This window comes from Prionailurus bengalensis, chromosome E3 (genome assembly GCF_016509475.1).
Source record: "Prionailurus bengalensis isolate Pbe53 chromosome E3, Fcat_Pben_1.1_paternal_pri, whole genome shotgun sequence".
NCBI lineage: Eukaryota > Metazoa > Chordata > Mammalia > Carnivora > Felidae > Prionailurus > Prionailurus bengalensis.
The window spans coordinates 36,770,009-36,795,581 of NC_057357.1; the positions used below are offsets into that span (position 1 = coordinate 36,770,009).

The 25,573-nt window shown below is 45.1% G+C and overlaps 1 protein-coding gene across 19 annotated transcripts in view; it reads right to left on the minus strand.

Annotated features, from left to right (window-relative positions):
• Positions 1-25,573, minus strand: part of RBFOX1 (RNA binding fox-1 homolog 1) — a 1,791,866-nt gene that overhangs the window by 1,456,364 nt on the left and 309,929 nt on the right. For 17 of the 19 annotated variants that reach the window (XM_043560618.1, XM_043560609.1, XM_043560612.1 and 14 more), the window contains exon 1: positions 11,986-12,837. The exons of 1 other annotated variant lie outside the window; for it this stretch is intronic. In XM_043560618.1, the coding sequence (XP_043416553.1) occupies positions 11,986-11,988 (3 nt within the window). In that variant the 5' untranslated portion in view covers positions 11,989-12,837. Of the gene's footprint in view, positions 1-11,889; positions 12,838-25,573 lie in introns of those variants that run through there. One more of the 19 variants, XM_043560601.1, reaches the window with a different exon arrangement.

The following is a 25,573-nucleotide window of genomic DNA, read 5'->3' on the forward strand; positions in this document are numbered from 1 at the left end:
TCTCAGAACCCAAGAAGCAGCAGAACTAAAAATGTGAATAAAAAGGGAGGGCTCTGAGAATGTTAATTTTAGCAAAGAAGCCAAAGGATCTCTGTTGTGCTAACAAAAGACTTCAAAACAGATTAAAAAATCCTCAAGTCCCAGAAGGTTGTGCCAATGTCTTTTTAATCTGTGATACTGACGTAGAGCCAATGAGAGGGCAATTGTGGGGTTATCGAAATGGCTTTCTCATGAAACTTTATGGATGTTATGAAGCTATGTGCCCAGAGTTGGGGGTCTGACTCTGCCTCCTCAGAAGTTGTCACTGGCCGAATGAGCACACTCACGTGTGGAAGACCTGAGTCTAAACAGAGCTGTGTTCTGGAGATGTGAAAACCAGAGAGCCCAAGTGCCACTGCTCCCCCTCCTCAAGGGTTCAGAAGTCAGAGCCCCCCATCAGCACCAGTGTATTAGCCTTGTTCCCTGTCCTCCACCTGCAAGCCGCACATGCATACACACCTGCACCCCCATGCACTCACACAAGCACATGCACACACACGGGCACCCGCGTGTGCACATACACACCTGCAGCCACATGCATGTACACATGCATCCCTGCACCTCGTGCACATACACACGTACATGTACACACACACCTGCACCCACGTGCATGGACACATGCACACAGCCCTGCACCCACCTGTACTTACACTAGCGTGTGCACACCAACCTGCATCCAACCTGCATCCTCATGCACATACACACACACACCTGCATCCATGTGCACGTTCATACACACATGTACACACATACACACACATACCTTCACCCATGTACACACACACACACACACACACACACACACACACACACAGAGCCTTTATCCACTGACGCTCCCAGCAGTTACTCCCTCACCCTCAGAGCTGTCCTCTCATCTGGAATACATCTTTGAGGAAGGGTACAAACAAAGATCTTACTCATTTCAGAGAAAAAGAACATTGGGTTTCAACAACAGACTTCTACTCTGTTCTCCAGCTTCTCCAGCTACATCAACTCACTTGCTCAAGCTGCTCCAGGCTCCAAGGGTCATGCTGTGGTTTTCAGGACCTGTGGAGCACTCTCCTACCTGAACACACTGGTACTCAGCACAGCCTCTCCCCTGTGTCCATCTCCCCTCCGTGCATGACTTGGTCCTTCTCATTCTCCAGGCCTCAGCTTAAATGTCACCCAAACGTCTCTCCTTGGAGAGACCTTCCCTCACCCTCCGGCATAATATGGCCATTCGCTCTTTGATTACATTAGCACTCTACTTTGTTTCCATCTTAATACTTACAGTAGAGAATTATGCTGCCTGCTCATTTATCTTCATGTTTTGTGATGGTCTCTCCAACTACAGAATAAGCTTCATGAGGTACAGACCTTGCTGGTCTTGGTCACTGGTCAGTATAGTGACCCCAATACAGTATCTCTAGTGCTCAGCACAGTACCTAACACAAGTCTGATAATGTTTACCGAACGCTTCAGAAAGGCAATGAGTGACCCCATAAAAGTGATCCTACATGTCATAACTCATGCTCCAGGGAAATTTTTTTTTAAATGGGAGAAAATAAGAAAGAGTGTCTATCTGCACTGTTGGGACTCAAAATAATACTCCTTTACTCCAGGTATAGCTCAGGATACCAAGCACTGCACTAGCTTGTCCTATTTTTCAGGGATTCCTGGTGTTTTAAAGGAATGTAATTTATTTATTTGTCTTTTAACTTGCACCTATCTCAGATATATTTATTTTAGCTAACTCGTGTGAAAATTAATCAAGGGAAACCTCACTAAAGTGGAGTCAGGAGGACAGAAGGCAAGGTAAGAAGGGGGAGCCTTCTCACCAACATTCATTATAGGAGGAATTGAAAATTACAGCCCCCAATAGAACTGTCAAAAGGAAAGAGCCATCATTTACAGACCCCACTGAGGAAGAATGCACACTGCCTCTCCTACAGCAATCAACTACCCCTGCAGCTTACCCAGTGAGCTATCATCCCCCTGAACTCCTGCTTCTCTCCAAGGGACTTTTGTTCAAAACAACCCCTGCCAACTTCCTCCTTCTCCATAATGTTCCTCTCCTTAGCCTGTGGGATGTGCCTACAGTTTTGCCATAGCTTGCATGCCCCAAACTGCAATTCTCTGTTACTCCTCAACAAACATGTTTTTGCTGGTAAAAAGCCTATTTAATTTTTAACGGTAATACTTGCAAAGATTATTTTTCTAAAAAATAAAAAAAGCAGGGCGCCTGGGTGGCTCAGTTGGTAAAGCATCTGACTTCGTCTCAGTTTATGACCTCACAGTTTGTGGGTTTGAGCCCTGCATTGGGCCCTGTGCTGACAGTGCGGAGCCTGCTTTGGATCCGCTGTCTCTCTCTCTCTCTCTCTCTCTCTCTCTCTCTCTCTCTCTCCCCCCCCCCTTCTGCATGTGCTCTCTCTCAAAAATAAACAAACATTAAAAAATTTTGTAAACAATTAAAATTAATAAATAAGCAACATAAATTACAATAAATGGTAAAATAAAGGCAGAGAAGTAAAATGGACTTGACAGTTAATATGCAAAACCTATGCTAGCAAATCCTATTCACTGTCAAGACTAGACTCTAAAATCAGCTCTGAGTTTGAGACACCTAGATGGCTCAGTCGGTTAAGCGTCAGACTTCAGCTCAGGTCATGATCTCATGGCTTGTGAGTTTGAGCCCTGCATGGGCCTCTGTGCAGACAGCTCAGAGCCTGGAGCCTGCTTTGGATTCTGTGTCTCCCCCTCAGTCTGTTCCTCTCCCCACTCACACTCTCTCTTTCTCTCTCAAAAATAAATACACATTAAAAATTTTTCTTAATAACAAAATAAAATCAGGTCTGAGCTTCCTGGCTGGCTTTGTGAAAAGGGAACATGATCAGTTGTTCCACATAACAGTGTCTGGTATAGAAGTACCAATCACTACCTCAGGAAAGGAAAAATTCTTTGTGACCCTGAGACCAGAAATGACACTGTGATAGCCAACAGAGGCCTCAGAAATATCACCACAGCAAATAGCAGCAGGAAGTATCAGTTCTTCACAGCTCACAGTCCTTCTTGGTTCCCCTTATGTGTCTTCCATAATGTTGCATTATTTTCACTCGGGGTTTTAGATTCTGCTATCAGTCTTAAACATTAGTCTAAACTATCTACTCTTTTTCTGTGTATATATAGAATATCTATTTCTTTAAAGATAGGATCAAAGGACTTTTTTTATAATCTCATTATAAGCCAACAGCAGCACAGCACAATTCAGTCGAACTCCATTTATGGAGTGGGGATATGTGGTTCCTTATCCTCATGACATACTCTCAAAGAACAGTGTAAATTCAAACAAACTAGGCTTTGAGTAGTTCTTGGAGAGAAAGCTCTTGTCTGAATGCTACGGGTCAGTGAACAGATGAGGTATGCCTACTCCAAAGTGGTCATGGGATAACTGCTTCCCATGCCTTACTCTGGAGCACCAATCCTTGCTACGGGAGACAGAATCATCCATCCTTTAACAGACAGGGACATGAAGCCTCAGAGAGGTGCAGTGACTCACTCAAGGTCACATAGCTAGAAAGTGGCAGAATTTGGACTCAGAAAGATTAGGCACGGGGCACCTGGGTGGCCCTGTCGGTTGAGTGACTGATTTCAGCTCAGGTCATGATCTTACAGTCTGTGAGTTCGAGCCCTGTGCGTCGGGCTCTGTGCTGATGGCTCAGAGCCTGGAGTCTGCCTTGGATTCTGTGTTTCCCTGTCTCTGCCCCTTCCCCACTCATACTCTGTGTCTCTCTGTCTCTCAAAAATGAATTTTAAAAGTTTTTAAAAAATTAAAATTTAAATTTAAAAAAAAATTAGGCACGGCTGGCTCCAAAGCCTGTGTCCCCTCACACCTTTGCTCTCAGGGAGTTTGGTCATTTCAAATTTTTTTTTTCAACGTTTTTTATTTTATTTTTGGGACAGACAGAGACAGAGCATGAACGGGGGAGGGGCAGAGAGAGAGGGAGACACAGAATCGGAAACAGGCTCCAGGCTCTGAGCCATCAGCCCAGAGCCCGACGCGGGGCTCGAACTCACGGACCGCGAGATCGTGACCTGGCTGAAGTCGGACGCTTAACCGACTGCGCCACCCAGGCGCCCCGGAGTTTGGTCATTTCAAAGCTTTTCTCACTCCACAGCAACTCCATTAGCTTAGGTCAATGTGTCATCATCTCCTTAGTTAGCTAGCATCCTACATGCTATAATTCAGACTGACCAAACTCCCCAGATCAGAAATAAGAAGCCCTCCCAGGAAGAGTCTTCTGTTCTTAAAGATAGGTATCAATCTCCTCCTTACACTCCCCAAGGAAACCCCTAAAATTTTCCAACCTGTGCAAACGAAAACGATTTTCTTTCCCCTGGAGAATTTCTGCACGCGAGCTCTCCATTATCAGCCTTTGCAATCAGCAGCAGCCTAAACTGGACTCACCTTTCTAAGGCTGCCAAAGGAAAAGATGCGTCACATGGCCATGACTATGAGCCATGCCACAGGCTAGCCTTCCCTTCAGAAAGACCTACGGAGAAGCGACTCATTCCCGGGGCTTCGTTAAGAGACTCATTCTAGAATATAAGCAGTGACCCCACAATTAAGATGGAGGGTGTGTCCCAAGGGAAACGAACACAAAGCTAGCACTACTGGGATCTAGCCAGGGCCACTGTTGCTGAATCAGCCTCTCGATTCCCCGCTCTGTCACTTTTCATAACGAGTCTAATAAATTAGTGTTTCTCTCTGCCAATCAATCAGAGCTCATGCATATGGCTGCTGTCAGGCAGCCTCTGCAGGCAGAACTCCATAGAGCGACTCAGGTCTGTCAACTCCTTCAAGTATACGTTAGCAGCTATGCTGGGTTCCTCCCCTTCACTCTCAATTTATCATCTTGGTTACAGTCGAAAGGAAAATGAAGGAATCATATTTTGGAGCCAATTTGCTGCCTGGAGGAATTGTGAAATTCTAGTAGCAGCAGTAATGGTAATAATGGTATCATTATTAATAAATGACAATAATCATTGCTGCTACCATCATAGCAAGCATCCCTGCTAAACACAAACTAGATGGTTTGTTGGGATGGTTATTATCTCCATGTAGAGGGGGACACTGAGGTGCAGAAAGGTCCATTAAGACCAAAGGTCATGGAGCGAGAATGTGATGAAGCTGGAACTGAAGCCAGACAGTGTGATTCTAAGATCCTAACTGCTGCCCTGCCCCACCTCCTGTCTCTAGACCTGTAATGGTTCCTCTGTGGGGTCACTCAGCACCCAGCACGTCCTCTTGGTGCAGAGTAGGTGAGACACGCAGACTCCGGAAGCAACTGCGTGACTCTGCAACCTAGTTGTTGAGCCTCAGGTCCCCCACCTGCAAAGCTGGGATGATAAAGGGCTTGTGACAAAGAGCTGAAGAGATGCTGTATGTGAAGCCCCAGCAGAGAACATGCTTCCAACAGGTGGTAGCACTTACGCTTATGGAACACATGATGGTACAAAGAAGACAACTTTGGACACCTCAGTCCGTGCCCTCAGCTCTGACTCTATGCTCTAAAACTCACAGCAAACAGAAAATTGAGGAAAACCTGGCCTCCCAATGAACAAGGTGGTTACACAAGTTGATCTATTATGTTGGCAAAGGTCTAATTTTGTTCTCTGAAGAAATGAAAAGGGAGCTAACTCAGATGACAGAGTGATCCTGCCTCCTTGGAGCGAACAGTGGTTTGCATGCTGCGTTGAGGGGTTGTCAGAGCACTGCCGGCTTTGAGACTATTATCCCCAAGGAATGCCGGTAGCCAGAGAGGTGGTCCCAGACTCCCTGCGAAATCATACTCAAAGCCTGAGCCTGGGGGTAGGGGCCAGAACCCAGGGCTCTCAGGATCTAAGCGAAGGAACAGAAAAGCTAGAGACAGACTACACCAGTTCAGACCACTCTTATGAAACAAAAAAGATACATCGTGGCAAGTAGAAACAGGTGCCCTGCTTTCCTTTTGTGCCTCTGATTGACTCAGCATCACTTCTGAGAGCAGCTCAAGTTAAGCAGCAAGGTCCCCCTAACCTCTGCAATGCACCACCTCCTCCGTCCCTAGCATCTCAGAAAGGCAGCAAAAGAGGCAGAGTATGCAGTGATTAGTTTCATGGGCTACAGACTCAGACCATCAGGTTCAAAGTCCTGGGTATGCCACTTACCTGCTGCAGCATCCTGAGGCCAACTGCTTTGCCTGCCTAAACCCTTCAATCTATCGCAAAATGCAGACATGAAGAGAATCCATCTCAAAGTGTGTTAGATGCATCAAAGGGAATAACTCACTATTAACATACCCAGCATCTACCCTGTGCCATCCACCACGCTAGATGCTAGGGATACGGTGATGTTTGAACCAGGTGCATGCAGGGTCCACCTGGAGCTTACTGTTCAGTACAGTAAGAGAAAGAGATGAAACAGATCACTCAAGTACATAGAAAGCTGCCCCTGGGGTAAGTGTAAGGAAGGGGAATCCACACAGGGAAAGAGGGAGGGTTCCCCCGAGCAAGGGTTTTGGGATGGATGCGTGGAGGAGAGCAAGGTGAAATGCAAAGTGAGGGGGATAATCACCTGCCAGAAAAACAGAGCTCAGCACATAGCGATGCAGGCAGAGTACTTAGCACAGCTTGTGCTGTGTAGGAAGTGTTCACAACATATACACTTCTTACTGTCACAGTGTATCTAACCTGCTCAGACAGAGTTCCAGGTTTGTGGATAAAGAGACACAGGTTTTGGGTCAAATTTGGGAAGAAAGTTGAGCTACCCAGATGTTCAAGCCCTCCATCAAACCATACCTCCACCTTCCAAGACCAGGACAGTCTCCAAAGATGGACAAAGTCAGTTGGACTCAGAGCTCTGAGGAAACAACCCCTTTCTCCTGTCAGTATCCAACATCACAACCGCCAATGGGAGAAACACATGGGGACAATCTGAAAGGAAACCTACTGGACTAGACGATCGATAAAGGGGATCTATGTGCAGAAGAGATGCCGATCAAGCTGCTGGGAAGATGTGTGTGGCGGGGGGGGGGGTGGGGTGTGGAGTGTTCCCTCTATTTATTTATTTTTTTTTTTAAAACTGTTTTTTTTTTCAACGTTTATTTTTTTATTTTTGGGACAGAGAGAGACAGAGTATGAACGGGGGAGGGGCAGAGAGAGAGGGAGACACAGAATCGGAAACAGGCTCCAGGCTCTGAGCCATCAGCCCAGAGCCCGACGCGGGGCTCGAACTCACAGACCGCGAGATCGTGACCTGGCTGAAGTCGGACGCTCAACCGACTGCGCCACCCAGGCGCCCCTAAAAGTGTTTGTTAATGTTTATTTATTTTTGAGACAGAGAGAGAGCATGAATGGGGGAGGGTCAGAGAGAGAGGGAGACACAGAATCTGAAGCAGGCTCCAGGCTCTGAGCTCAGCATAGAGCCTGACACGGGGCCCGAACTCACGGGCCATGAGATCATGACCTGAGCCGAAGTCGGACGCTTAACTGACTGAGCCACCCAGGCGCCCCGTGTGTTTATTTATTTTTGACAGAGGGAGAAACAGAGTGTGAGCGGGCAAGGGGTAGAGAGAGAGGGAGACACGAAATGTGAAGCAGGCTCCAGGCTCTGAGCTGTCAGCACAGAACCCGATGCGGGACTTGAACTCACAAACAGTGAGATCATGACCTGAGCCAGAGTCAGACGCTTAACCAACTGAACCACCCAGGCACCCTGGAGTATTTCCTCTTTGAAGGCACTCCTAGAGAAAGAACTAAGCCAGACCACATATATAGATACATGCTCAATGTTGTACCCACACACAGTGATCATTACTGAGAAACTTGGGGTTCTTCTTTCCTATAAACTCATCTTTCTTCTTGAGTTGAAGATTTTGCTCTCAGAAAGGAAAGGGAAAAAACAAAGTTTAGTTTTTTAGATGTTGTGGGGCTTACCCTTCCAAAGACAAATATATCATGGCATTTCTCTGCATTATATCTTCCAATGGCTTCCCACTGGCTTAATATTGAGACTCCCTACCAAAGCTCAAGGACCTGTATGACCCAACTTCATCCATACAATGTTATCACTGCTTCTGCCTCAGGGCCTTTGCACTTTCTCAAACTCTCTTCGTGCAGATAACTATCCTAGAATGGAAATTCCATCATCACAGGGTATCTACACATACTGATCACTCTGCATTTCAAGTGCTTTGAACAGTAGTTGGCAATGCACAGTAAATACTCATGTGAGGAATGTATAGCTTGAAACATGTCAGCTACTTCTTTTCATTTAGATTTCAGCTCAAATCTCTCTTCCTTGGAAAGCCCTTCCAACCCACTCTCTACCATATTGTCACATTATAATTTCTGTAACCCTTAATCATTATCCTTATAAAAATATATTTCCATCCCTTGCTTACTGTCTGGCTTTCCCCATGACAATAGAAGCCCCCAAAGAACAACATTCTCACTGGCCTTGCTCCCTCCCTGAGCAGAATGTCTGACATGCGGTGTCTCCTGGATAAGTGTTTATTACATTAGGCTTTCCTCCCCCAAGAGAGACATACCCACCAGTGTATCATGTCCTGTGTCTAGTGATCAATGACAAACCAATGGCAATGATGGTAGCTCCCGGCAACTACAGACACGAAACAGGATGATGACTATCTCTCCTTAAAACCCTGTATGTCATTTCCATCAGACCGCTCAGACCTTACAATCTAGAGAACCATGTTCTGTTGAAGTCATCTGAATGTTCTGGGTGCCCCTCATTTTGAAGCTCCCTCACTGATTGATTCTTTAATTAAAGTTTTAATATTTATACGTGTGCCCTGAGGCAGTATTTTAAATAATGAAGGTAGGCATTAGGGAGAGCCTCAAGACTCCTTTAAAAACATCTCTCCATGTTTGAGGTCTTTGGTATAACAAAGTTTTCTCTCAGGCAATTCGGGGGAATGTAAATGTGACAAATTGCCAGATGATTTTAGGAAAGTCTACCAGTATTAGCTGATGAGGCATGCTTGCTATGTATCTCCCATGCTGGGTGGCAAAGGTAGGCCTAGCTGCCCTGTGTCCTTCAGAGCAAATGCACTTGGATTTCAAAAGTCTTCATCCATGCCGCTGGGAAATCGCTGGGTCCCCAAAGTATTTTCTGTGTCAGATCCGATTTCCCTCTTGGAATGTGTTCATTACTCCACACATCAGCTTAAAGGATGCAAATAAAATGGTCTCATTTTTGGAAAGGTGAAATGCCAGACATATTTATACAGAGCAGACCCAATTTTCTGGATGCCGAAAAAGAAAAAAAAAAAACTTATCTGAAAGGAATTTTATAAAGTATAATGGTTTGGTAGGGCTTGAACTGAAAAGGCTAAACTTGTTTAAAAAAAAAAAAGTCATCAGAGATGTGAGGATGTCTGAAAGGCCTGTGCTCAGACCTTAGAGGAGTAGGTAAAAAAATAGCATCAATTATCATGAAGAGAAAATAGAGCAGAGAGGGTCAATCCCAGGAGGAAAAAAATGTGCTCAGACCCACGTTTCGGCTTGTTTCTGACTGGAAGACTCTGGGACCACAGGGTGATGTTAAAAAGACAGTGTGTTCTGAGACAAGGAAGATTTACTGAGATGATGCTTTCTTCCCAGGAGACTGAGGAGAAGCAGGCCTTTCTGTTGATTTGAAGAAATGCACAAGTGCTACAAAAACTTAGTTTCGGGGCATCTGTGCTTGTTGAGATGGCATCGAAGGTCACCAGAGTGCATCCGGGCCAGTGGGCTGCACCTCTCCCACCCTGCTTGGAACATGTGGCGAGCAGGAGACTCTCTCAGAGAGACTGAGGCTTCTCCTGAGCAACCTCTCTTGATTAACCTCCCTTTTTGCTTCCTTTTCATCTGTTGTTTAAGAGAAAGTGTGTGTGTAAGGGAAAATGCCTGCCTACTCTATCCCACCAGGTGTTATAAGGCTGAAAATACAGGGTATCCAACTTGATTAAGGCGGGGGAGGGGGGGGGGAACCCTAACATTATCCAGGCACTTACCATGTGACAGACCTTGTCCTAAGTGTTTAATGCTTTATTTATTTATCCCTCAAGCCCTCTGGGGCCAACACTACCACTGAAACTCCCATTTAACAGGTAAACAAACTGAAGCACAGAGAGGCCAAGTAACTTGCCCAAGGTCACACAGCTAGCATGTAGGGGCGGGCTGTGGTTTTCTCTGTGATAAAACTCTACTCTCTACAACCTGTAAAACACCCCAGAAAACTGTAACAGATGATGCCTGTTTCTTCCTAACCCAACTCAACCATGAGCTAACACAGGGAAAACCCAGTGGATTCCTCTGGAACCAGGGTTTCCCTCAAAAAGTGGAAGGTTTGGAGTCAGCCCCTGTTTGCAGCAGCCACCTTTACCCTGTATAGGCCCCAGGTCCTCTGCCTCTGAAGAAAAAAAAGTCCTTGGCCAAAAATAAATCTGCCTGTGTCTCCAGCCGGGTCCTGTGTGGTCACTTAAAAATGTAAAGGATTCAGGTCCTCTCATTTAAAAAAAAAAAAAAAAAAGATAAATGGAAATAGAGGGTAGATGAACTAAGGGGCTGGGAGGGATCACCAGCTGGGGCGCACTGGGTTTAAATAAAGAAATAAGTAAGTAAATAAATAAATAATCATTACTGTTATAAAAGAAAAGTCAAGTTATGGCGCATCATATTTCGGCTCAAAGCTGTTCCGCAACACCTCCCCCACTTCTTTACAAGTTCCACTCAGAAGACCCGTGGTTGGGCACCAATCCTCCACACCGCCAGGCGCGGATTTCCGAGCACGTGAGCAGCCCCGCCCCAAACCCTCCTCGGCTGGCAGGTGCACCCTGATCCCTGCCAGTACATAAGTGAGGGGCCCCCAGCTCCCTGGCGGCAGGGAATGGAGTTGGTAATTCCTGGGCTGGGTGGGTCCGGGTCTTCCCCCTTCCTTTCCGCTCGGGCAGCTTCCGGGCTCTTCATGACACCTGGTCCCTAGACCTAGCACCTTGGAGGCTCCAGGAGCATCCCTGCCAGGTGATCCCCCATGCAGTGGAGATGTGGGAACAGCCCCGCTAACCCCGCCCTCACCTCCATCCTTGGAGCTGAGAAATTGGAGCAGAAAACGGGCGACCCTGGCCTGTGCTGCCACTCTGTTACCGCCGCCCCCAAACACATACCCCGGGGGTGAAGTGGTCTAAGACGTCAAAGGACCCAAGGGGTGCGGTGTGAGTTTCCGGGTCCTGAGCTCCCAGGCCGGCCCCCTTCCCCAGGGCTGAACTCGCGGTGACATCTCCGGGCGTTTAGGCCAGTACCAATAAACACGAAGCTCTCCCTCCAGCTCAGTGACCCTCCTCTCTTCCCCGCCTCCCACAGAAGGTTTGGCGTTTCTAAACCCCCCTCGTAGGCCACCAAAGTACCTCCTCCCTCAGACCTCAGAGAAGGGCGGTGGAGAAGGCAGCGACCCAGGGCGCACTGAAATCTCGCTTCCAGCCGGCCAGATAGACTAACCAAAGTGCGCAGGCAGGTTCCCGCCGGTCTCTGCACCTGGGACTCGCTCCCAAGAGAGCAGACAGGGCAGCCTTGGCGCTCCGGAGGGGCGCTCTGGGGCGAGGAAGGGCGTGCTTATGGAAGTAAAGCGCTAGGGCTCACGATCCCGGCCCCTGCGCGAATGTACATGGAGATCTTTCCACCACACAGAAAAAGTTCCCAGTCCAGCTCTTCCAGCCTGGCGCTGGGAGGAGGTCAGCTCTTGGAGACCTAAGTCTTTCCCCTGTGGGACCCTTTGGGCTAATTGGGGGGTGGGGGGAACGCAAAGGCGGTGATTCCGCTTGGACTTACCTAGAACTCCCAGCGAGCCTAGCTCCAGTCGCCTTCCGCTCTCGTCCCCAGACCCTCCAATTCCCTTGCGCTCTCAGCACCCCCAGTCACACTCACCATGAGCTGGAGGCGGCGAAAGGGGGTGCTGGTTTCTCCCACGCTGTCCGCAACTTCGCGGGCAGGTCAGCCCCGCCCTGGCGCCCCTGCCTGGGCGATGGGCTGGGCACAGCTGGTCAAGGCGCGGGTTCGGACAGCCTGGGTCCTAACGGCCACTTCCAGAACGACTAGAGCGCAAGGTTCCTCAGTGCCGAGACACCATCCGCTCCTCCGCGCTCTGCCTAGGTCGAAGGCTCAGAGTTCTCTCACTCCCGGACGCAGGGGCGGGGCGCACGGCGCTGTCCCCTCCAGATGCGGGGAGCCTCTTTCGTTCCTTCCTCCTCCTGTCCCGGAGGCGCACGCGTGGGTCCGGCCGCAGCTGCCTTTGCTGTCCCCAGGACTGGCAGAGCGCCCCCGCCCCACAGCGGGTGCACCCGGGGGCTGGGCCGCAGCGCAAGGGATTCCCCTCCGCGAGTTCGGGTTTCCCCACCCGTGCAGACCCCGGGCTCTGTCCGCTGCAGCAGCCCGCTGCTGCGAGAACCACTTCAGGGCAGCACCGCCTGTGCCACCCGCTCCAGCTGGAGGAGGAGGCGGCGGCGCGGCTCGCACCGGGACTGGAAAGGAGGTGACCTTCAAACCCCGCGCTCGCGCTTGGGGAGATCGGGAGGAGGGCTGGGGTGACGAAGGGGAGCGGTGTGCGCCTGGTCAGCCTGCGAGAGCGCTTGCAGGCGGGCAGTAGACGGTGGAAAGGAGATCTTCAAACAGAAACACAGATTAGAAAATAAACAAAGGAGAACAGAGCGAGAGAGCGAGCAAGAAAACGTGTGCATGTGTATGTGCGTGTGCGCGCGTGTCTATGTGTGAGTGTGTGTGTGTGTGTGTGTGTGTGTGAGAGAGAGAGAGAGAGCGAGCGAGCTAGCGAGTGTGCGCGCGCGCGACAGGCAGCAAGCAGCCCAGGCTGAGGAGCCAAAAATAATCCGGTGCGAGCGGGAGCGCCCCCTCCCCCTCCCCGTCGCCAGGACCGCTGCTGCTGTCACGCGTGCAGCCTCGGATTCCAGCAGGCAGTGGAGGGCAGAACCCGGGTCCGCAGGCGACCCTGTGCCTAGGTCTTCGGGCCTAAACAGGTGAAGGGGGGAGAGTTGGAAGTGCGGTAATGAGCCCAAGTCTTTTGCGTCCCTAGGTCCTTGTCCCAAAGTGGAGTTGCTCATTGAGTGCCCGCGCCCCGCTCCATCTTGACCCCCACATTTTTTGACGCCCTGAGGAAATGCTAAGTGGAGGCGGCTCCTTGCCCCCATCCATTTCTGTTCTGGGAAAGTTGTCTGGTGAATCTTGAAATCTACGGCCGGACACAGATGGAGCACTATCCGAGATGCAAAAAGTTATGGAGGCCAGACACCATGCAGGAAGGGAGTGTGCACTGTGGCCCGTGCCCTGGCCTCTTGCAGGACGCCTAACCCAGGAGTCTGCAGGGGTCTAGAGACTGTCCTCTTAGCAGCTGCCTTAGTACCAGAATCCCTGTGACTCCTAAAGAACTACTACCACTCAATAAGGACTTCCTTTTGTTTTGTTTTGTTTTGTTTTTTTGCCCAGTGCATAAGAAGCATTTACATTGAATTTTCTCAACAACCTGATGAGGTATACATACTGTAGGCTTAACCAGGTCCCCAACCAGGTGCTCAGAGAGGTTAAAGCAATGCTTCTTCTGACCCACCTGGACTTGCTAAGCCAGAAACTCTGTTTGCTTGGAGGCTGTTGATTTGTTTTTTGGATAACTGTTTTAGGTGATTATGCTGCACAGCAAGGTTGGGGGGCCACTGGGGTTATACTTTGCTGAAGGCCACACAACAGGCAAGCAACCAGGATTTCGGGGCAGGTCTTCCTAACTTAATGGTACGTGTCACCTACCACGCTGCCTTCTCAGGGGCAACTGGGATTGGACAAGGCTAGATTCTGGCCTTGAACAGTTGATCTGAGGCTCATGTTCATTTTCCTGCCCACCTCTTCGAATGTTTTTGTATTAGCAGTATGGCTCCTCTTCCAAGTAGGACTATTGAGATTTCCACAAGTAGGGACCATGTTGCATGTTTTTGCTTTGCAACATGAGCGTTTCCTAGTCCCTAACAAGGAGCAGACCCTAGAGTAGAGTTCCTCTGCAATCCTGTCAGGCTAGGGTTTCTTCCAATATTAGGATAAAACAAGGAAAGGAAACTTCTAACTACAACTGGAATTAAAAACAAACAAACATGTTATATGTTATCATCATTTGAGAAAATAAGTTTGCAAAATCCAGAAAGTCATCTGTATCACTGGCCCCAGTAGATGATTTTGCTGTTTGGGTTGGTTTTACAATATGCTTCCTTAGGACTCTCTTTGATAATAATATATTTGTATGTAAACAACTTTTTTTCCCTTTATACTAGTCTCTTACCCTTCACTGGTAGCACAATGAAGCCATAAATCTGGGTTAGTAACATTGTAATCATTTCCTCCAGAAACTGTTTACAATGGGAAAACCACCAAATTTAAATGTAATTGTCTAGCGGTGCAGGGAGATAAGATGGGTTGTAAAAAAGGTATTCTCAATTTAAAAGCAAATTATCAATAATGAGAGAAGAAATAAATGGCAGTTAATGGGAAGTTCTGTTGAAATATAATGTTTTTTGCAAATTCACTAACAGGAATTGTTTCCCTGTGCTCCTTCATTTTTATTCCAGAAGGGGGAAAAATGAATGCAATCATTCAAGGCAAAAACACTGGCTGTTGTTTCATTAAAATGGGTAATCACTAGGTGCTTCTATTATTTTTTAATATATATATATTTTTCTCTTGGAAATGAAATAAAACAGATTTAACTATCTTAAAATCAAGGTCAGTCTGAGTCGATTCTTGACTTATTCTGGAGTCAAAATAAGCCTAGATATATTAGCTATGAGTATCAGGCATGAGTCACTGGTACCTGTGTTGCTTTGTGGCTTAAAAAAGCTTTGTTCATGAGTGAAGGAGACGTTCATTACAATTTAAAGCAAAATCAGAGTGCAGATCAATATAGTATGCTGTTGTGCTATTCATTTGGAAACTATTTGTTTCTTTTCACATTCCAGGCAGAGTTTCTCTATCATTTCTCCATATTGAGTCACTTCTAGGTAATGAGGGGTGCTGAATTAGACAGCTCCTGGGACAACCCCTGGGCCAAGACCTGCCCAGCTGTGGTGGTGAAGAACATGGAGACTTTGGCTCCTCCTACTGGACATAAAAATTACTTTGCAATCTGTGATCTAAACATATGTCAAAATGTCTTCCATAAAGCTGGTAGGAAAGAATGACTTGGTACCCTCATTCTTTGGCTGCACTGACAGTGTTCAAAGTGTTCAAGATCCATCTAGAGTGTAAATCTTCTCTCACTTTCAAATTTAGGATCTTCCCAAGGTTCCTCATGGCCCTCCAAGATAAAGTGTAAAGTCTTCTACATGAGTTACAACCTTCTAGATGAGTTGGCTGTCATTTTATGTTGACCCTATGATCTGGAGATAATCTCCTCTTCTTGCTCTCCAACCCTTTGCATATGCTGTTTCCAACCTGGAATACTCCTACAAACTCTCTTTTCCTGGATAGTTTATATATAGCTTTTAGATCTCCATTTAGGCATCCCTTTCTCCCTGCCAACTCCCACCTCTCCACACACCCCTGCACACACATATATAAGGCCAGTGCCTCTCTTTGAACTCCCTAAACACCTCTATTTAATTTTATCATATCATTTGTCTTCACCTACTGTAAATGTTGTTCTCCACCATTAGACTGAAAAGTTCCTCAGTGCTGGGGGCCAAATGTATAATAAGCTCAATAAATGTTTGGTGAACCTTCCTGCTCCTTTGTGGTCACTGCTGTCTAAATAGGATGACCTCTCTAAAGTAGGGTGAGATCAATCTACTCACCCATTTAGTCCTTCATTCTTTAAGCCATCAAACATGTATCTCACTCAAGGACTAGTCTCTCCTGTAAACCATTTCCTATATAAACTAAACACAGTCCCTGCACTCAAGGAACTTATACTCTAGTATGGTAAGTAGGTACATAAATAAGTGATCTCAACAATTGAGAAAGATTTCATTGTCTACTGAACGGGAGCATATAGTCAGACATGGGGGAAAGAGGAAGGTCAGACAAAGCTTTCTAGAGGAGATCACCTCTAAACAAAGATAAATAGAATTACCCTAAGAGTTGGGTGAAGGCCATTTCTGGAGAAGAACACAGGTTAGGAAACTATCTGAAGCAAAGGGAGCATTTCTCCTTCAAGGAACAGCAAATCTATTCGATATAAGTAGAGTCATGCTAAATTCAAAGGGCTGGAAAGTAGTGCATTAGGCAAGGCAGTGAAGGATGAAGCTGAAGATACCGACTGGAGCAAGCTCATAAAGGGCCCTGAAATGAAACAACAGGCATGTTTGCTTTATCAAAAAGCAACTTATGAGGAAATGATTCAAAAGCATGCCAGACCTGCCATCCATAATTCCAGTACCCATGGCCTTCACACTGCACTGCCTTCACTGATGTATCGATGATCATTTTTGTTATTTGTTCAAGAACTTTTCCAGATGATCAGCGTAAACGTCTAGGGAACTATAGGATTCATAGGTTACTCCAAAGTGCTCTAGGATTTTTTAGGATGATGAGTGGTACATGAAGATAGGAGGAGGATGAAAAAAAGCAAACTAAAAATAACTGAAGTAGTAAAGCATCCTTCTGTTTCTCCTCCCAAAGGATACTGTGCAATAGCAGTCACTGAAGAGAAGATTTTCAAATTGATTTATAAATGACTATGATCAAATAAAATTCTTCACACAATCTTAATATTATGTAAGACCTGACTTGCCCTCAAGTGCTCAGTCTTCAGGCTTACCTCAAAGCTTTATCACAGTCTAGGTCAACTAATGAACTAATTAAATAGACTGAAGACCACAAGGGAATGAATTTCACCTCATATTCTCTATTCCCCCTTCAGTCATTGGGCACATGGCAGATACTCAATATATAGTTATTGATCGGTTGAACTAACTCATGATCTATCATGAAGTTCAGGAGTTTGATATTAACCAAGGCATTTAATACCGGGAATAAGCCATCCAGTGTCTAGGGATGAGTTTCCTTTTTCTGAAAAGATGCAAACTTACACACTGTTTAAAAATGTCTTTGGGGGCGCCTGAGTGGCTCAGTCTGTAAGCATCCGACTTCGGTTCAGGTCATGATCTCACGGTTCATGAATTCGAGCCCCGTGTCGGGCTCTGTGCTGACAGCTCGGGTCCTGGAGCCTGCTTCGAATTCTGTGTCTCCCTCTCTCTCTGCCCCTCCCTCGCTTGCTCTCGGTCTCTATATCTCTCAAAAATAAATAAACATTAAAAAATTTTTTTTTTAATTTCTTTGAAATAGTTTGTGATGGTTTCTCTACTTCTCCTTGGGCTCATCCTTTTTCCTTTCCTGTCCACATCCCCCAAATAATGATGATGATAGCAGTAATGGCAACATAAGGAAGATTTTGAACAATCCTGATGATAAGAATAACAACAGAGGGTCACCTGAATGGCTCAGTCGATTAAGCGTCCAACTTCCGCTCAGGTCCTGATCTCACAGTTCATGGGTTCAAACCCCATGTCGGGCTCTGTGCCAACAGTTCAGAGCCTGGAGCCTGCTTCAGATTCTGTATCTCCCTCTCTTTCTACCCCTCTCCCATCCACACTCTGTCTCTGTCTCTCTCTCAAAAATAAACATTTAAAAAAATTTTTTAAGAATAGCAATAGAAATAAGTATGTGGCATTTACTCTACAAGCTCTTTACTTGTATTATCTCATTTGATCTTCACAGTACAATTCTAGGTGTAAGTACCATCATGCTTTCCTTTTTATAGATGAGAAAACCAAAGCTTAAAAGGAGGAGGAAGTTCAATGGCTTGGCCAAGCCCACACAGCTAGTGAATGGGTAGGCCAAGATTCAAAATTAAGTCTGTTTTGTGTCGGAGCTGGGCTCATGAAGCCTAAGTCATGATGTATCTTGTCTTTCTGTTTACTAGAACTTACACTCCATTTTGGTAGGCTTAGAATCATGTCGGTGACTTACAGTCATGAAAATAGGGATTCCTAGTCCATTGGTCTTGGAATAAGAAAAATAAAAAAGGAGGTTCAATGATCTGCAACACAAAAGGAAGCCTGCTTATATAAAATGCATTCTGGAAACAAATATTTTGAGCATGGTCAGAATTGAGTAAACAAAGATTTCCAAATGCTTGGCCAATAATGAGTATACAGATTAAGCTGTGTCCTTGGTTTAGGGTTGGCTAATTTATTTATAATTTAGTATGTCTTTAAGAAATATAGAATCACACATCTTTAAGAAAAAAGTGGATAAAGCTCTAGACTAAGAGATTCTGTTTTCATATGGTGTTATCTAGCACGTAATAGCAACGTGAACTAAGCAAGATTTTTTAAACATCACTAATCCTCCGCTTTCTTTTGTGTAAAATAGGAAAAAAGGAAAAAAACAGAGATAATGATAGTGATAAAAATAATGAAGACATAATTAATATAATAACAGCAACTATTAATACAGAGGACACTGAAAGTGATCCATATCTTCAAGCATGAAAACTCCAGGCTTTCGGTAAGAGATTGGTTTAGGTACTGTCATAGACTCCGTGTTATCTGACCCAGGAAAAGGTGATTTATATGCTTATTGAATGTGTTCTTCTTGACTCAAGTGAAACCCATAGAAAAAAAATTTTTTTCTTATTCCAGATGTTTCCTTGTGTAGTTATGACCTCTGGATCTGCCATAGGTATCTGATGACCAGCCTGAGGATTACAGAGCAGGACAGAATAAAGAACCAGTAACATCTATCACTATATATATGCCCTAAAGCAGAGTTTCTTGAATGTGGCTCTACTAACATTTTGGATCAGATAACCCTTTGTAGCAGCCGGGGGGAGGCTATCTATGCCCTACAGGATGTTTAGCAGCATCCTTAGCCTCTACCCACTCCATGGCAGTAGCATGCCTGGCTGTCTCACACCCCTTTATCCCCTCCTACCAATTCTGAGAACTAGAAGTGTCTCCAGACACTTCCATAGTCTCTCTGGGGGGCAAGTCACCCAAGGAGAGGTCCGCTGATACAAAGCATCCTGATCCATACAGTGATAGCAGGAGTACCACTACTAGTAATAGTAGAGAGGCAGTAATAATCATTAATGTTTACTCAGGCTTACTATGAACCAAGCCTCATGGTCAACACCTCCACGCACATTCTCATTGACCCCTCATAACAACTCCATCAACGAGGTTTTATTACTATCCTCATTTTATACAACAAGAAACGGAGGTCCAGAGAAATGAAAACACTTGCTCACAGTCACCAGGCCCGTAAGCTCTTGTTTAAGGAATCAAATCAAGGTGTCAGTAATTAAACGGTATAACCCGTGAGAAGCCCCTCGGCATCAAGCCTGGCACATGAGAACAGTTCGGATGAAATGCGTGGTGATTTCCACGTAACAGCTCTACAGCAGGGTCATCTTGAAGAAAGGCAGCATGGTCTTGACAATTCTGCTGCTTTCCACACTTCATCTTCCTCCTCCAGATGCTTCCTATTTTGGGCCAATACCCAGCCCGCCTTAAACTAACAGAACAAAATCACCACAATCCTGGATGACCCATGGAGGCAAACTGGGTGGAGCTGACCACAACCTCCTTCCTTCCAGCCTTGAAAGTTCAGAGTCTGAGTGGCCATTAGCAAAAAGCGCTTGCCAACTTCATTTACTCACAATGAAATGGTGAATTGGGAATTAGATGCCAGTTTTATTCTCCTACTAGATAAGGTAGTAAGTAATTATATGCCGGCTTAGGACTTGAGGGAAAAGAAGTGGAAAAAAATAAAAATAATTTTGAGAACTTGCTCTATGCAAAGCCTCAGACATGACATCTAGCTTCAGAGGAACCCTGTAGGGTAGGTACTATTACTATTCCCATATTTCAGGTATGGAATCTGAGACTCAGAAGAAGAAAAGTCAAATTTTCAAAGCTTACAAACCTAACAAGCTCAGAATCTCATTTTTAAATTGTTAGCAGTCTGATTTCAGGGACATGGCATGCTTTGTTTCATCTCCAAAATCTCTCCTTAGGTACAGAGGGTTCACAGGCCACCAGACAGAAAAATTGTGTATATATTCTAAAGTCCTACTAAAAATGTTTTTTTTAAAAAAAAAACATAAACATTGCTTTGAATAGTTCAGTGAAGTCAACCATGAAGGTTGAAAGTGAGACTTAAGAAAAAAAATAAAAGCTTTAAGTCAATGAAGTGTAAATAGTTAATGAATTTATAATCAAAACATAAATAGTTTTGCCTTAATGTACTAACACCTCAGGGGGAAAAATGTTCCATGTATTAGCAGCACATAGTATTGACAATCGATTTCTTTCAAATGCACTTACTTTAAGTCCTAGTCATTTTATTACAAATGGATAAGTAAAGATATTTAAGCCAAATAGGATGAAATATGCAAGCTTACAAGGGAGAATATGCATTTGCAGTGGTTACTGGTGAGTTATAGATGTTCTGAGAAGTAAAATGTCTGTAAATCATGGTCAAAGTGTGCATTACTACATTCTCCATTTATACATTTATTATTTCTATTTATTCTTTATACTTCTATTAAGAGGCAAAAACCTGTAAATTAAAAAGAATCACCAGGAATATGTTTCAAGAGTATTTAGTAGTTAATATGAGGAAATATCAGAAAATAGCTAAAATTTGGGATATTGAACATAAACATCTAAAGGATACAGTGTGGGCATTTGGTAAGAAGTGAACTCTTCTATGAAGCATGTTTCCATGCCTTCTTGGCTTTTCTTTTCTCTGCATTTCCCCACACCATTACTTTAGGCTTGGATCAAAATGTTCTGCTGCATTAATCTACAGATGCTCTTTTGGGTTCCCCCAGAAGTCCATGAGACCAGTATTTGAGTGCATGTATAAATTTGGAGGCAAACCCAGGAAACAAAAAATGGCAAGGGGTGGGAAAGTGAGGTAGGAAAGGGACAAGAGCCAACAAAAACTGTATTATTGGAGTGAGTAATTGCAAATTATTACCACTAAAGAATTATGGAAGCCAAGGTAGAAATGCCCATACAGTTATTCCGCCCAGGCGTCCAAAATATTTATACAATTATTTGTGTCAACCATTGCTTAAAGATCAGTTAAGTACGGTAGTGTGTTAATCCAGGGCCACTTCAGCCTTCCTTGGGCATGGGAAGAGTGGGATCTACTGATCAGAGAGTCCTTAGGCAGTGGTGCTGATATCTGGAAGCCCAGAATGTATGGATGTAATGCTAAACACTTAGTAAGAGGGGTCTGGTAGTATGGGACAATGATAGCATCTTCTATATTCTCAAGTCCCCAAGAAGAATGGGACATACTGGCTTCACAGGCACAGTCAACAATGTGCCCCATAGGAATGAAAAGACCCTGTATCTCTCATTACCTATGAAACTCCACTTATCCAGTGTCCAAATGTCTTGTGGTTGTCAAACCAGGGTATATATAAAATTATCTCTGATGCTAGGGCACTTGGATGTCTCAGTTGGTTAAGCATCTGGCTCTTGCTTTTGGCTGAGGTCATGGTCTCATGGATCATGAGATTTAGCCCCATGTTGGGCCCTGCACTGGGTTTCTCTATCTCCCTCTCTTTCTGCCCTTCCCTGCTTGTGCTCTAAAAATAAATAAAATTTTTAAGAAAATTATCTCTGAGCGGGGGCGGGGGGGGGGGCACCTGGGTGGCTCGGTTGGTTGAGTGTCTGACTCTTGATTTTGGCTCAGGTCATAATCATGGGTTAGAGCCCCTGTGTAACTGAGCCATAATCTCATGGTTGTGGGTTCAAGCCCCTGTGTGAGCCTCTGTCAGTGCACAGCCTGCTTGGGGTTCTCTCTCTCTACTCCTCCCCCACTCATATGCTCTGTCTGTCTCTCTCTCAAAATAAATAAATAAACTTGAACAAATTATCTCTGGAGCTCCTGGGTGGTTCCGTCAGTTGAGCCTCTGACTTCAGCTCAGATCATGATCTCACAGTTTGTGAGTTCAAGCCCTGCATCTGGCTCATTGCTATCAGCGCAGAGCCCTCTTTGGATCCTGTCCTCCTCTCTCTGCCTACCCCTCCCTCCCTCCCTCGCTCCCTCTCTTTTTCTCACTCTCAAAAATGAATTAACATTTAGAAAAAAAATTATCTCTGATGCTTACCAAAATTCAGATCCTGGGTACCACTCTAAAGATTCTGACTCACTAAGTCTGGTATGAGACCTGGGAATGTGATTTTTCAAAACACACACACACACACACACACACACACACACACACACCATGTATTCCTGTCACAGGTGTTCCAAGTACCTGTGTGATTAGTCCAAAAGCAGAATGACTTGTGGATATGGTTGGAAGTGGGGAGAGAATAGGAATTCAACATTTAAAGATCTGAGCGCTTTGTGCATGGATATTTCCCTTCTCTTTGAAAACATGATTGCTTGCTGTGCTCTCAAACTCACAGAAAAGAGGTAATTGTTAGCAAGATTCTGAAGCACTGATTATGCACCATGAATATATTAAAATCTACAGGTATTTTGCAGGGAACCCATGGGACCACTCAGGAAGTGCCATTTTGGAGTCTCTGTAGCCATAAGTAGGAGTAAGAAACAGTGATGTAATGCATTAGTGAGAATAAACAATTAGGCTTCAGGAGCCTCCAGGTTCTGTCCCAGCCAGGCAGTGTGGAGGGAGACAGTCAAGCCTTGCTGCAACAGCTTCTTTGCATGAAAGCCCTACTTGACTCACTGGTGTGAGGATAAAGTGAACAGGTGAAAATGCATTGGCAGTTTTATGTGGTAGACTCAAGTAGACCATTATTCTTTTTTGGTAGGTCTTTTTTAAACAGTATGAAGTGATGGTTATTAATCCTGGAAGCACTGTTAAAAATGGTCTGGACCTGGTATTTGCATGAGAGTTCTTTTATTAACAGACAACAGGGGAAAGAAAGCAAAGCATAAAGCATATATGCCTGATGATAGCAGGTAGAATTTTCTACCATTCCTCTCTATTTTTAGTTTAAAAAGTATTTTGCAGATGTCAGCAACCATTACTAGACTGACAAAAGAAAGGGTAACCAACTTGAAAGACTGTCAATGAAAAGGCCATCAGTCTATTTGATTTCTCTACCTCTTCCTGCTTTGATTCGTCTCTGTGTTCAAAAGCTCCAAGACTAGCTTGCTTGCCATTATCCCGTAAGGCAATTAAGCAACTTGGCAATAAAAGCAACCACATTTTTCTGGAGTAGTTCACAGAGAATACAGAACAGAACAGCACAGGACAGATGTTGAACCAAAATGTAAGTACTTATCTGAACACACTTCTCAGTGCCAAGGCTAAATGCCCGGCTGGAGTGCCTTGTTTCCATCTTTTCACCCCTCCTCCAGGATCTTTCTACACCAGCTCATCGTTCTCTCTGTTCTGTCTTCAGACTCTCCTGGTTGTCAGGATGTAACTACGCTGAAGCTCGCTTATGTTAACCCTCCTCCTTCAACTCTTTTTCAACCTTAAGTGCACTACTAGTTGGGGTCTACTTCTACTGCAATCTGACCATGTTTATCACCTCCATTCCTCCATCACCCAATGATCTACTATAATCTGCTTTTTCTGTTCATACAATTCCATTGGAGCTATGATTTTAGCATCTTCTTAACTGATGACTGCTCTCCTCTGCCCCACCCCATGGCCAAGTTCAGTCCTTAATCTTGGTTGCTATCTCTTCATCATCTGGTGTGTTGACAGTCCCTTGACATCTCTCTTTGGCTTCAGAAACAGCCCCTCCTGGCATCTTCTTGCCTCCTAGCTGCTCCATAACGGTCTCTTTTTCTATCTACTCTGCCAGGACACCACCCTCCTTAAATACATCCCACTCTTCGCACACTTCCAAAGTCACTTCCTGTATGTCACTGATGTCCCCAGAGCTGCCAGGTCCCAAAGGTCTCTGCACCCTTCACGTCTCAGCTAAGTTTCCAACTGCCATTTCTCCAGCATCCTGTATACCACTGTCATCGGGCTTTTTGCCAAGCATCTGGGGCTGCTGTTTATAATCAATCTATTCACTTATTCTACAAGTATTTATTGATTACTATCTATATAACATAAAATAGGAACTAAATCCCACTGTAATATGTGTCTCTTGATGCATAATTATTTGCTCCAAAATTAAGCAGCTCAAAACAGCAAACATTAACTCATAGTGTCTATAAATCAGGATGTGGGCACAGAGTAATGGGTGCCTCCGGCTTAAGTCTCTGATAAGGCTGCAAAATGTCAACTGTGGCTGCAGTTTCATCTCAAGAGTTGACTAGGGAAGGATCTACTCCCACACTCACTCATACAGTTATTGGAAGGATTCTGTTCTTCAGAACAGAAGTTTGTGGACAGATAGCTGCTGGCTGGTGTCCAACCTCAGCTCCTAGCCACATGAGCAGTTCAATTGAGCAGCCCACAACATGGCAGCTACTTTCCTCAAAGCAATAAACAAGCAAAGTCAATGTCTTTCTATGACCCAATTTTGGAAGTGATATCTCATTATTTCTGTCATATTCCACACATTTGACGCAAATCAAGAAGTCTAGCCCACACCTACAGAGAAGACGTTACACAAGAATGTGGCTTCCAAGAGAAAGGGATAATTGAGTGCCATCTTAGGTGCTATCCCACCCCATTCCCAGGAGATAATCCTAAATGGATGATGCAGACATGAGAGGAAAGGAAGGATCAGTGTCATGGTGTGGAGGGCCTACAAGCCATGCATGCTACTCAACACATGTGGGAGAAACTCTTATTTCCTCTATCAATCCTCTTAGGTTCCCTCCATTTCCACCCATTGCATCTTATCTTCTGTCTGCACTGGTACACTAGCCTCTTAGCTGGTTTCTTTGTAAGAAACCCTTCCCTGCACACACTCAATTCTCTAGATATCCAAGAACAATGTTTTAAATAATGTATTTGTCAGCTCTCTCTCTTCCCCTTCCAAGTTACAGAAACTCAAGCCAGTATAAACTAGAAACATGATTTATTGTTACATGTGAGTACAAATTCCAAAGCACACAGTTTTAGGCTTTGTCTCTTGTTTCTACTCTCCCCTATGTTGGTATCCTCAACATGCGCTTCAATTGTCGAGTCAAGGTGCCCTCCAATTGGGGTGCCTGGGTGGCTCAGTCAGTTAAGCAACCAACTTTGGCTCAGGTCATAGTCTCACTGTTCATGGTGCAGGGCCTTCTTGGGATTCTCTCTCCCTCTCTCTCTGTCCCTCCACAACTTGTACTCTCTCTCTCTCTTTCAAAATAGATGAATAAAGTTAAAAAAATATGCCCTCCACAAGTTCCAAACTTGAAGATAATATTCTTCTAAACTAGTAACCCCAGTGGAAAGAGGATGTCCTTTAAGCCTAGAGTGTGCCCCCACCGGCCTGGATGATATCACGTGCCCACCACTGAACTAACCACATGACCAGGTGGATACATGCTGTGGTTAGCCAGATCTGTGGAACCA